The 13,802-nt window shown below is 37.8% G+C and overlaps 1 protein-coding gene across 26 annotated transcripts in view; it reads left to right on the top strand.

Annotated features, from left to right (window-relative positions):
- LOC128016958 (tight junction protein ZO-1) overlaps nucleotides 1–12,110 on the top strand; it is a 105,228-nt gene extending 93,118 nt beyond the window's left edge. For 8 of the 26 annotated variants that reach the window (XM_052601939.1, XM_052601936.1, XM_052601935.1 and 5 more), the window contains 9 exons: nucleotides 1,526–1,750; nucleotides 3,031–3,753; nucleotides 3,841–3,926; nucleotides 5,250–5,450; nucleotides 5,580–5,659; nucleotides 6,043–6,472; nucleotides 6,713–6,933; nucleotides 7,160–7,303; nucleotides 10,280–12,110. In XM_052601939.1, the coding sequence (XP_052457899.1) occupies nucleotides 1,526–1,750; nucleotides 3,031–3,753; nucleotides 3,841–3,926; nucleotides 5,250–5,450; nucleotides 5,580–5,659; nucleotides 6,043–6,472; nucleotides 6,713–6,933; nucleotides 7,160–7,303; nucleotides 10,280–10,374 (2,205 nt within the window). In that variant the 3' untranslated portion in view covers nucleotides 10,375–12,110. The remainder of the gene's footprint in view (nucleotides 1–1,525; nucleotides 1,751–3,030; nucleotides 3,754–3,840; nucleotides 3,927–5,249; nucleotides 5,451–5,579; nucleotides 5,660–6,042; nucleotides 6,473–6,712; nucleotides 6,934–7,159; nucleotides 7,304–10,279) is intronic. The other 18 variants (XM_052601942.1, XM_052601941.1, XM_052601937.1 and 15 more) reach the window with 9 other exon arrangements.
- The last annotated feature ends 1,692 nt before the right edge of the window (nucleotides 12,111–13,802 follow it).

Here is a 13,802-nt window from a genome sequence, read left to right as displayed (position 1 = left end):
TATGAAAATTGTAGATTCACACTGAAGGCATCAAAACGATGAATAAACATGTGGAATTATATATGGAATTATATACATAACAAAAAAGTGTGAAACAACTGAAAATATGTCATATTGTAGGTTCTTCAAAGTAGCCACCTTTTTCTTTGATAACAGCTTTGCACACTCTTGGCTTTCTCTTGATGAGCTTCAAGAGGTAGTCACCTGAAATGGTCTTCCAACAGTCTTGAAGGAGTTCCCCAAGAGATGTTTAGCACTTGTTGGCCCTTTTGACTTCTGTCTGCGGTCCGGCTCACCCCTAAACCATCTCGATTGGGTTCAGGTCCGGTGACTGTGGAGGACAGGTCATCTGGTGCAGCACCCCATCACTCTCCTTCTTGGTCAAATAGCCCTTGATGCCTTCAGTGGGACTCTACAATTTTCATAGTCATGAAAATAAAGAAAACTCTTTTTATATATATATATATATATATATATATATATATATATATATATATATATATATATATATAACGTTTTGGCTCTCTTGTAATACAAGATCTAAGACACTTTGGATATCACAGTGGCCAACGGGCCCATATATATATATATATATATATATGGGCCCGTTGGCCACTGTGATATCCAAAGTGTCTTAGATCTTGTATTACAAGAGAGCCAAAACGTTGTATTGCTCAGTAGAATTAAACTGACATCAGACTTAATGTACAAACAGAAAATTATGATATGTAATTTATTGTTGTAGATTATTAAATGACATGGTTCCCAGAGTCACCCTATTCTGTATGTTAGTGGGAAGTTCCTGGTTCAATACAAGTTAAGCGCAGTAAACAGGCATAATATTGCAGTTAAGGCACAAACAATATAAAGACATAAAATGTTTTATAAGTGCAGCCACCTTAGATGCACTGATTGCAATTTTGGCTGAAATATTGAACAAGATTAAAATTGTTGATGTAGGTAATTGACGATTCGTACAGTTTGTCTTAATGTAAAACATCCAAAACTAAAAACAATCGTTGTAAATGCTACAAGTGAATTTTGACATCACAACATAATATACAGTATAAAAAATGGATATTTATTTGAAGATTTGATGAAGGTTACGTTTAACAGTTTTAAGATAGGCTGTTAGGTAACAGCAAACGTCATCTAAATGTACAAATGGGGGAACAATTTAATATTTAATAACAGTTAAGGACATATATTAGTCATATAACACATAAAAGCTGATGAAACAAAAATATATATATATATATAAATAACCAATGTGTTTAACTTTATCAGATCAAATTATATACACACACACACACACATATATATATATATATATATATATATACACACATATAAACACATATAAAATATAATACAGAGAGAGAGAGAGAGCTTAACTTAACATCAGTTGAACCTGGAACATTCCCTTAATAGAACAGTACTGGTGTCTGGTGAGACAGAAGAGAATCATGAAGTGCAGTGGTGAGGTTTGACCACATGTATTAAACATTTTTGAACACCTTCACAGAAAGCAGAGGTTGCTGTCCCCACGCAGCCTGCGCCGCTGGCAGAGACAGCGCCCCCTACTGTTCTTGTAAATGTAGGGGCCAAGAGTGCCAAGGATCTCCCAGTCACCCTCACTCAGGGGGATTTCAGCCCAGAGGCTGGCTCTCTCTTCCCACCTGCCCCTGAGCTAGCTCAGCCCGCGTCTTTTGACCCCAACCAATACGGACAACCCCGGTCTGAGTCTAAGGTACCTCGCTAGCCACCCTGCTCTGGACTGAAACCGGCCCACTTAACGGCCGAACCCGGTGCCCTCTCTTATCGCCGTCTGGCCTGCCTGTGTGCTGCAGTGCTTTCCTCTAGCTCTTGCATGTGCGCTGTGTGCCTAAGAGAGTGTCCATTCTCCTTCTGTGAATATGTGTGTGTGTGTGTTAATAAACAACAGTGGGTACAACAGAGGCCTGCTGCATCAGATCATAGTTCACGTACCTTCAACCAAGCCCAGGTCCCCACTGTTGCTTGCTACTTTTGCATGGATTTGATTTTCCGTTTTTTTTTTTTTTTTTTTTTGCTTGTTGAAGTAGAGCTAGTAATTATTTAGTGGTGGAATGAATCTGATAAAATTATTTAGAAATTAATTTGACCTGTATTTAAATCTTTGAATCTTTTCCCCCTCTTCTATGACTTTGAAAGGTAGCCTTGTTGTTTACAGCATACGACTTAACCAGTTTTCATTTTCAAACAGTTTTTTATTTCTAGTTTGTGTCTTTTGACAAAAGCGTTCTTTAAATCTTCATATTCATTAGCTTGTCAGTTTTGCTCTGATTAAAATGGCCATCAAATTTTAGTTGACAAAAACATTTCATTGACAAGTGTGAAATTAAACTATGGAGCCCTGTAACATTCAAAAATACCACAACTACAAAAACATTTGTTTCCATGTCTATGTGGCAAAAAAATTTTTTTTTAATTCATTCTTTTGTTTTAGTTCAATTGTGTCCATGACTGATTAATTCCTCAGTATCTTTGAGGAAATTTAAAAACATCTTTTTGTAAGTAATTCTGTAGATTAATGGTGGCTTCAGCATTGGCTGGGATTGGTGATTCTGTGTCTGAGTGGACTATTATTTTTCCTAAAAGGCTACTTCTCAAAATATATACATTTTTTTTCATTGTTTAAAGCAAATTGTTGTTGTATACTACTTTTTCAGTTGGACATTTTCTGTCTGATTTTACCCCAGTGTTTTTGCAGCTTGGTGTGTCATGAATCATTTAATCTCGCTTAAACTCTGAAACGATTTGTGTGATGGCTGCCTCCATTTTGACCTGTTCAATAACTGCCCACTCTGAGTCTTCCTCTATTGCAGGTCTCTCTGCTGTCTCAGTGCTTCATTCTTCAACTTTTAATCCGAATATTAATCACTTCTGGTTTCTGCCGTTTCATTCAATTCAATTGATTACTGAGGTTTAGAGTTTACATATGATTCTCTGTACAAGTCATTTATAAGTATCCTCCTTTGGCTTTACCAGCAGATGTACAAGAAGGATATCTATCGTAAAAATGAGCAGAACCCTATGCAGCCCAACTATAACCCCCAGCAGCCCCGCTACCAGGAAGACAAGCCATACAGAGATTATGACCACCAGCCCTACCGCTATGATGGGGGCTACATGGAACCAAAGGCTCAAAACTTTGACCCTCATCAACATTATGACAGCAGCGTGCCTCCGTATGATGACCAGTGGGCCCCGTATGACCAAACCTCTGGATATGACCATCGTATGCCATATGAGGACGGTCTGAACGGCATGTACGGTCATCCACAGATGCAACATGACACTGGCTATGATGCCAGTCGACCTCGCTATGGCAAACCCAGCCCCGGACCGATTCGACATGATGAACTGCCCCCTGTGCACCCACAATATGACCAGGAAGCGCTGCCTCGTACTCAAGCTTCCTCCCGCTCCCCTGAACCCCCTAAACAACAGTACCAAGACCCATCCCAGAGGCCTTCCTACACTCAACCACAACAGAGAGGCTACAAGAACTCCGAGACCTCTGTGATCCCGCCCAAACCTGAGTCCATCTCACCACCAGTGGAGCCAGCACTTCCTCCTCCTCCTCCAGCCGATGCAGAGGATGACCCAGCCTTGAAGCCCCGGTCCGTGCTCACGAGGGTTAAAATGTTCGAGAACAAGCGATCCGTGTCCGTGGACCGAGCAGGAGAGTCTGCAGACTCTGGTATTCGGGTGAGTTGACAGACTGTATTTCTGTGTACCAAATATACACTCTACATACTGAAGAAATAATTTGTTAATCTTTTATGCTTCATTTAGCCTGTGGACATGGTGCCTAAACCTGGTGCTGCCTCCGTGCCCAAAGCCAATTCTTTAAGTAACCTGGACCAAGAGAAGACCTCCAGGTAATGAACTAGCACATAAAGTACAAATGCAGCCGTTAGCATTCAAGCGGGAACCTCCCGCTCTCTTGTGAAGCCAACAAGGAAGTGACTTAAACTGCAATTCATCGACTGGCCTCTAGAGGCTGGCTGCAAAAGGGAGTCAATCCCATAGACTCCCCATGTTAAAGTTCCCAACTTTACAGCAGAAAAAAAAAACGTTTACAACCTGGTTCAAAAATTATTTTGGTCTATATAGCTTATTTTGCCCTTTATAACTCATCCGTTTAAATTATATTTAGCCTTAAAGTTCTGCATAATTAAAGGCATGGCCACTTGAGTGACAGGTGAATTAGCGCTGCTGACACTTCGGTCGAGCTAGGTGGGTGTGGCTTCAGCAACCAGCTCCTGCCTTTTTGCCCATTTTCGATTATCTGGGAGTGATGTGCTGTGATGCGCTGCCAAGACTGTGACGCCCACTTTGAGCTTCAAAAACGCTCTTCAGAAAACTACAAGTGACGTCATGGACACTACATTCTTGTTTTTATACAGTCTATGTTAGTATACAGGTTATATCTATATTGAGAAAAGTTTTTTTTTATATACTACAATTAAAAAATTAGAGGTACGTCTTTATTTTATTTTTATTTCTGATTTTGAATTTATTCAGAAATGATGCTTCCGTATGACCAAGGGGGACTGTCAATACATTCATAATGTTACAAAAGACTCCTGTTTTAAATAAATGTTATTTAGAACTTTTTATTCATCAAAGAAACCTGAATTTTTTTTTAACATAAATACATTAAACAGCTCAACATTGATACTGTTTTCAACATGGATAACAATAAGAAATCATTTCTTTAGCACCAAATCAGCAGATTAGAATCATTTCTGAAAGATCATGTGACACTGGAGTAATGGCTGCTGAAAATGTAATTTTGGCCTTTACAGGAAAAAACATTTTAAAATATATTACAATAGTTATTTTACATTCTAATATTGAAAATAATTTGTGTTTTTAAGTCATTTTTGCTCAAATGTAGCTTTGTTTGATTATAAGGGACTGCTTCTTTGCAAAAACAGTAAAATATCTTACTGACCCTAAAGTTTGAATTGCACTGCAGTGGCATTAGCCATAGAAATGAAGTTAGTCATAGATCTCCATCTAGTGGTGAAATAGTCAAATACAGAGTCTGATTCTGAATGCCCATGATCACTCTTTATGCACTGATTTCTTGTGAAACACAAACTGACATACTGAAGATGAATGACTGATTATATTAGTGCACGTTTATTATTACCTCAACAGTATTATATATGTCAAGCGCTTCTTTCCTCTGTCAGATCTCCAGAGGCACAGCAGCCTCAGCCTAAAGCAGCAGATATCATTCGCTCAAATGACAATGACCCTGATGAGGATGAGGAGTACTACAGGAAACAGCTGTCCTTCTTCGACCGCCGGAGCTTTGACAGCAAACCTTCTGCACAGCTGCCACCTGTCATCAAACCAGCCCAGCCCCAGACCCAACCAGGGTACTACCCCAGGTACGTGGTCTAATACTTTTAATCATGCTTAACAAACTCTGTTTTATGTTTGATATATCTGTTTGATACAATAAATGGCTTTAAGTTTGAATCATTGTTGGGTTTTTTTTGACTGTTTGTCTGCTACAGGGCAGAGTCAGCGGAGAAGATCAACCCTGTTGCTCCAGCTACTCCAGCTGTCCCACCCCCGACCCTGCCCAAACCCACAGGCAAGTGATTCATGAAAAAAAAAAAATCTAGATTTCGGTTTTAAATAAATGCTGTTTTGAATTAATGTTCTATTCATCCACAAACATATGAAGAACAGTTTTTTTAACATTGATAATTATAAGAAATCAGCATATTAGAATCATCACTGAAGGAGACTGAAGACTGGAGTAATGGAATAAGTTACAGAGAATAATGAGAGATTAGTTATTTTGAAATTAAATATTGATTAAATTTGAAGGGCACTCTCGTCAAAAGATGAAAACATTGACTAAAACAATACTCTTTTAAAAAATGAACTCTAAGGAGCTTATTTTATATCTGTAAAGAGACTTTTCCATATGTATACATACGGTATGTTTATTCTCTACTCTCACACTCACAGTGACCCCACCTCTCGACTCTCACGGATCTCCCAAAGTGAAGCATCCCAATCATGAAGACTCAGTCCAGAGCACCTCCCTGCCTCCGAAACGCTTCCCAGAGAAATCTCCTGTTAACGGCACCGGTGAACCTCCAAAGACCAACAGCACTGCCACGTACAACTACAACCGTTTTGTGCCCAAGCCGTACACAACCTCTGCAAGACCGTTCCAGCAGAAGTTTGACAGCCCCAAGTTCAACCACAACCTCCTGCCTAATGACTCTCAAAATAAGACTGATAATGTGAAAGCTCCCGTCAGTACCAAACCGCAGAGCTCACCCCAGCCGGCAGACCACGACAGCGGCCTGGACACCTTCACCCGCACCATGGACCAGAAACCCAAATACCAGCAGAACAACATCAACGCTGTACCCAAGGCAATACCTGTCAGGTAGATTCAAGTCTAGCTCATTAATAGTCACGATTACATGTGTCTGTTTTTTTGGTGAGTAGACATCATATCCATGTTGTAGTTTATTTCTTTTTTTTTATGTTACCAAATATTGAATATTAAGTGCATTTAGGACAGTATTTTTACATTATTGTTTTGGTTAGTTTTAACAATGAAGAGAATCTGAAATTAAAGATCGGACTAAAAATAAGGTTAACCTTTTTTTGGCTCTCTTTCCAGCCCGAGTGCTTTGGAGGAGGATGATGACGATGATGACAGCCACACGGTGGTGGCGACGGCACGGGGCATCTTCAACAGTAACGGTGGGGTCCTGAGCTCCATTGAGACGGGAGTGAGCATCATCATCCCTCAGGGAGCCATTCCTGACGGTGTGGAGCAAGAGATCTACTTCAAAGTGTGTCGGGACAACAGCATCCTGCCGCCTCTAGACAAAGAGAAAGGTCAGTCACGCATCTTTCATTCTGACATTTGTCTGTGAAAAAGCCTGGTAATACAGAGTTTGATACGGATTCTTTTTTTTTTTTACACATCTCCTTTTTTTCAGTTAACATACTCAGAATGCAAGTGAGATTATTTATAGCTTGCTGGGGTGTTTTTGAGTTTGTTGCGTATAGTTATGTATTTGTCTGTGCAGTAAATGCTAAAGGAAAGCGTTTTTATTTGCAGGTGAAACTCTGCTGAGTCCTCTGGTGATGTGTGGTCCTCACGGCCTGAAGTTCCTGAAGCCAGTGGAGCTCCGCTTACCTCACTGTGCGTCTATGACCCCTGATGGTTGGTCTTTTGCTCTAAAATCCTCCGACTCCTCGTCGGGTACGCTGTCCTCTCTCTGTCCTTTTTGGGGTCGTTTGGGATGGCTTTGTGACTTCTTGTTTGATTTTGGGCCTTTTTTCATTATGCATTTTCTTATTCACAACTCCATACTGTATCTTATGCTCATATATCACATATACCATATATACACTGGTTTTTTGTTTACTTGTGTTATTGATTTATTTGTACTCATGTAGCTCATATATCTCACTGACTCTCTCTCTCACTCCAGTCTGCTCATTTATTATGTGGTTTATTTAAGGTATATTTAAACCAAGTGTCAATTTAAGCTTGACCATGAAATAAATGTTTCTGTCACAATTCACTCTAAAGCACAATCAAACTATTCTACTACCATTTAACCATTTATCAGTGTGGGTAGTAAGATATTTTTCTGAAAGGAATTCTCATACTGAATTAAGCAAAAGTGACAGTAAAGACAAAATAGTTGTATTTCATATAAATGCTGTTCTTTTGAACTTTCTATTTCTGAAGGATCATGTGACTCTGAAGACTGGAAAATTATGTTTTGAAATAAATAAAAATAGAAGAAATGCATTTTAAATTGATCCTAAACTTTTGAACAGTCCTGTATATTTTATAAGGGAATAAATTCCAGTAGCTAAACAAAACATTTTACATAGTTACACGAAAAAAAAAAGAAAAAAAAAATTATATATATATATATATATATATATATATATATATATATATATATATATATATATATATCATTTTTTTTTCATTAAATTGTAATAAATGGGTATTTTGCAGGGCCCAACAAATTCCACATTATTCTCTGTTTAAGTAAATATAAAGCTATTTTCACTGAGCAGATTTGTTTATAGGCCTTTGTGTTCTCTCGATCAGGACACTAAATCACTCCATTTCTGTCTCAAGATTAGTAATCACAGATCTGCAGATAAACATTACTAAAAAAATAGGCTTTCCATCTTCACTTGGGTCTCAGGACATCATGAATTGGCCAATGGGAATTCACATCTATTCTTAATTCACTCACATTGTTTGTGCATTCAGCTGATTCTCACACAGCCACCCAAATGTCTGAATATGAGAGATGCTTGAATTGCTTTCGTCCCGCTAATGGAGAACAGCAACTGTTTTTCCCTGGGTCTTTATTTCTCTCTCTCTCTCTCTCTCTCTCTCTCTCTCTCTCTCTTTCGTTTCACTTATTCCTCTCTATGTAACTCTTCTTGGTAAACCTGGCACTGCCCTGGAGTAGCCTCCTAATGAAACTCTCGTTCTGATTTTGTAGTCGAGAGATCAGAGCCTCCTGCTTCATCCAAAACCATTACAGTATTATTTATAGTATTTATTTATTAAGTATATTTTAAAACAGCATCATGGAAAGAGAACGTTTACCTAACTGATTTAACAAAGATGTTCTGATGGAGCTTACGGTGGAGTATACGGTGGATTAAAAAAAATACGGTGGAGTAAAAAAAGGCACTGAAATCCTAAGGTCCTAATAGATTTAGAAATGAACTACAAAGTATATGATCATTTCTGTACCACAAAACCACCAAACAGAACTAAAATCAGTTTGTGTTTGATAATGCACCTTTTTTCACTTCTGTTTAGTGGTGCTGAAATGACACACTTCACCCTGATGAATGGAAGAACAACTTTGTTCTTCTGCATCACAGCACCTTAGGCTATGAGCTTATTGGTTCTCGCTCTGTCTCTGTTGATTATCTCTTTCAGAACAAATAACTCATGCTGAGAGGATGACTTATCTCTGAGCGTCACGCTATGCTCCTCTTTTCCTCATGCAAACCCAGGGCTAAAATAATAGCACGATATTATATTGTTACAGCTGTGGAAGTATGCTATAAAATAGTGAAAGTAAGGAAACTTGAAGGTCGTGTTTCTTGAAATGTGTGTGTTTTATGTTTGATATTCTTTTTATGTTTATGGTGTTGGCTTTAGAGCAGTGGATCTGACTAGAAAGCAAGCATGTATGCGGCTTTTTCGACATTTAAATGTTGCTGTCATTGATCCTTGTTACGAAACATATAATACACTACTGTTCAAAAGTTTGGGGTCACTATACAATGTTTCAATGTTTTTGAAAAAGGTTTCTTATTCTCAACAAGGCTGCATTTATTTGATCAAAAGTATAATGCAGTAAAAACAATATTATTGTGAAGTTACTACCATTTTAAAGAACTGCTTTTTTATTTAAATATATTTTAAAATGTCCTCAATGTCACATGGTCCTTCAGAAATCATTTAATATGCTGATTTGGTGTTAAATAAACGTATTATTATGGTTACACTTTACAATAAGGTTCCATTCGTTAATGTTAGTTAATGCATTAACTCACATGAACAAACCGTGAAAATACATTTATTGAACTATTTAATCATTTTTGTTAATGTTAATGAAAATAAAGTTGTTGTTGTTAGTTCATGTTAATTCACAGTGCATCAACTAATGTCAATTAGCACCACTTTTGATTTTAATGCATTTGTATAAGTTGAAATTAACATTTAACTAAAATGTATTAATGCTGTAGGAGTATTGTTCACGCTTTGTTCTTGTTTACTAAAGTGGTTAACTAATTTTGAACTAATGAAACTTTATTGTAAATTGTTGCCATTATTATTATCAATGATGAAAACAGTTGTAATGTGTTTAGTGGAAACCAGATACATTTTTTTCCTGTACTTGAATAGAATGTTCAAAAGAATAGCATTTTCTATATATATATATATATATGTGTGTGTGTGTGTGTGTGTGTGCGTGCGTGCGTGTGTGTGTGTAATTTTTAATTTTTTTACTCTTCAGTCACTTTTGATCAATTTCACGCATTCTTCCTGAATAAACGTATTTCTTTCTTATATGGAAAAAAACAAAACAAAAAAAAACAACAATTTGTAATGTTTTTTACGTGGTGGTTCATCTCCATTCGACCATCATATTCATCTGCATTTTCTCTGTTGTTTATCCAGGTGATCCTAAGAGTTGGCAAAACAAATCTGTCCCTGGCGATCCCAACTACTTGGTTGGAGCCAACTGTGTGTCTGTGCTTATAGACCATTTCTGAGGAGGGCAACAGCAGGTCCCGTTACTGAATGTGGAACCAGATTAACGGAGAGAGGACCTTTCCCCTTATGAACACACACACTCACACACACACACAAGATGAAGGCGCTACGCAACACTAAATGAAGGGTCTCCTGGCTGTGCCCTGGCTTTGTTTACGGTAACCTCTGAGTCTGGAGGGAGGGTTACATTCTATGAAGTGCTGTTTTAATCTCCTCATCGTCCTCTTGGTTTTTACTTCCTCCTCCTCCTCTTTTTTTTTTTTTTTTTAAGTGCTTTTAAAGGCTTTCGAGGATAACAAAAACAGACATTAACCATTGATGGACTGCATGCTCTGTGCCACTGACCAACTAATACTCACACTGTTAGCCAACTGTAATATTTTGCGACACATTAAGTTGTGTTGTCTGTTTTTTTAAAGGACTTATTAGGTTCTTCCATTCAGTCTAGGCCTTGTAACGTATAGACTATATTAATCCGCAGATGTATTTTCACTTCATATGGTATGCACACTATAATGTTATATGATTCTAATGTATAGTGCAACTTTTCTAGAATATCGAATTCCAGTTCTAGGCTTTTCGGTCGAGCAGCTGATGTGTACATCTGACTTTTATCACTTCAAGGTGCAGGATCAGTGCTAGTTAAGAGCATAAAGAAAGTGTCGGAGAGGATCTCGGCATCTTAAGAATAAAACAGGATGAAGTTTTCTAGCCAAGGACGTGTCAACCTGAGGCTTGCCTTTTCTAAATAGCTCCTTTGTAGACACCATTAGCCTCCTCACAGACCTATGAACTTGAGCACTGGAACATTCCTGCTGTGTGGAGATCTATGCACATGCTTTGACTCAGGTGTGAAGACCGCTGCTCTCTCCTTTCCCCTCTTTCTCTCCTCACTCACTCCATCTCTCTCACTCACTCCATCTAAAGCAGTGATGCCTTATCTGAAACGACACTTTTTTTCAATAACAAAAACCTTTTTGGTTTCTTTTTGCTAAGTTGTTGTAATGATAAATTATGAAGAAACTGAAGTTGTGTTTCTGCTATTTTTGTCAAGCCGCTGTACAAATAAACCTGGGTGTTGCACACAAGAACAGCGTAAAGGATAAGAACAGGTTTTCTCTTTTTATCTGCTATGCACATGACCTTTGAAGAGAAACAAATAAAAAAAAAGATGGAAGGAGATCATTTGGCTGTACATAAAGCAAGCATATTGCCTTCATTATTGGTTTGTAAATGACTTTTTTTTTGTATGTCTTTATTTTGTATAAAACTTAAGGGGGTTGCGTTTATAAAAGAGGATGAATGAAATGAAAACGGTTGTCTTTGTATTCTGGTTCTTCTCTTGAGCCTCGGAACGTGTACTTGGTAATAATATCACCTTTTCTACAGATACACACTAAATATAAGCATTTTTAATAACCATCTTTTTATTCTTTATTTACAAAGGAAAGTGCTTGATGTAAACTATTCTCAAAACCTGTTTCTTCTAAACGGTGAGCTCGAAATGTGCCCCACGCATTTATTTGTGTTACTGGATGCTATGTTGTGTGTCCTGAAATGTATTTTTGTACTAATAGACGATTTATTATGGCACACCGGAACTGTTTTCTTTTCTTTAGACAGTATAACACAGCTTTGACTGGTCATTAGCTATTCACATGTGGCAGAGTTTGTTCCCTTTTCAGCAATTTCCAGTATGCCACTATTAAAAAATAAAATACACGTTTTTAAAATACACTGTTGTAATTTTATTGTGGATTTTCGTTGTTGTAGCTGCAATACAAAAAGCATTTTGCACAGAGATAACAGTGTCCCGTTGTATAGTAGCAAGGGAGCTTTGGAAATGTCTCATTGCAGTATAATGTGTAGTTCCACTTAGTGGCCTGCAGATGGCGCAAATACTTTACTGCAGATTCATTTTCAATGATTATTGCGTTTGGCGATTATAAAACTGATTTAACACTGTAGCTTTAATCGATTGGCCCAGCCAAGTGGATACATCTACTCCTTGAATGCACAATGAAACTACATGCCTTGTTTAAAGAAATAAAACTTTAGTGAAATATGCATTTTATTACAGTCAGAATTGTTTCAGAAAAAAAGGTGTTATTATTTCACTATGAGGCAATTGTTGGGGAAAGGGAATGGTAGATGGTAACTTATTTTTCTTCCTGTATAATACTTTGAAATCTACAGTTTTCCTCTGTGACTCCTGTCACGTTTACTTGTGTAATGATTTGTGTGAGCCAGTGCTGTCTTAACAATACATTAACTATAGACCTTGCAAATGTTACATGACATGGTAATGGTTGAATCTGTGTATGTTATTGTATGTTTAACATTCTTTCTTTTAAGAAACCTTGACAGTGACATCTTTCAGAGATGCAAACTGGAATTGATCAGATCTGGTCATGTGACTATTTTCTCCATCTAAACGAATTATCACATTGAATCAGTACAGTCTGCATTTAAATGTATAGTAAGCGGCATGTGTAAAATAGGCCTACATTATTTTTATAAAACCTCAAAAAAGTAAAATTTGGTCATAAATATTGCTAATAGAATTATATAGATTAAATTAATTAGATTTTATTCAGTCACAACTTCTCAAATGTGATCGGCTGATCAGTGTTTCAAGCACACTAACAGTTTCGGGTATTTTCAGTGTTTATTTCGCTTAGCTTCTCCTCGTTTAATGAGATTTAGACAGGCGTAGATCGGTGGTGCATAACTGTTTATTAGTCGATTAGTGATTTAGTCTACAGCGAAGATCGAGTTTTTAAAGGTTGAATCCTACGAATTTTCTTTCGCTCCATGATCGCTCTGAACCGGTTTCTCTCTGTAGGGTTAGCTAGAAGAGCGAAAACCCGGAAAGGAGTTTCAGCGGATTCAATACAGAAAGATCTCAGCGGCTCCGCTCCGTTCACATAACGTTACTGTGCTGCTAGGTGATACGTGAGGTTTGAAGCTTCGACTTCTGTTTTTATGGAGAATCGTAATTCAACTAAACTAGGCAATTTTGCTCTGAAACGAACGTTGTCGGATAACTTACTTTAACTTGTATAAAACCATCATCACAATCACAGTGGTGCAGCACTAGTGTCTGATGAGAGCCTTCAGTACAGCAGCACTCTTCCTCTCGTGACAGTGCTTAAATCGCATATCATCCGAGCAAGGCTCAGTCTTAAAGCGAGTTTAATGAAAAGTAACAATATGAATATTGATTGAGTAGGCTCATTATATCCATTCACGGCCTCTGGCTTTTATATGGCTCCACCACGAATGAGTTCATTTCCCGGATCTATATATCTAAATCTACATATGGAGTTTCCACTTCTCTGCGTGTAGAGTCCGTCTCCTCCTGCTCACAGTCACACACACACACACACACACACACACACACACACACACATATCTAACTGAGAGA

This window comes from Carassius gibelio, chromosome A7, assembly GCF_023724105.1.
Source record: "Carassius gibelio isolate Cgi1373 ecotype wild population from Czech Republic chromosome A7, carGib1.2-hapl.c, whole genome shotgun sequence".
In the NCBI taxonomy this organism is placed as follows: domain Eukaryota; kingdom Metazoa; phylum Chordata; class Actinopteri; order Cypriniformes; family Cyprinidae; genus Carassius; species Carassius gibelio.
This window is presented reverse-complemented; position numbering and strand designations above follow the sequence as displayed.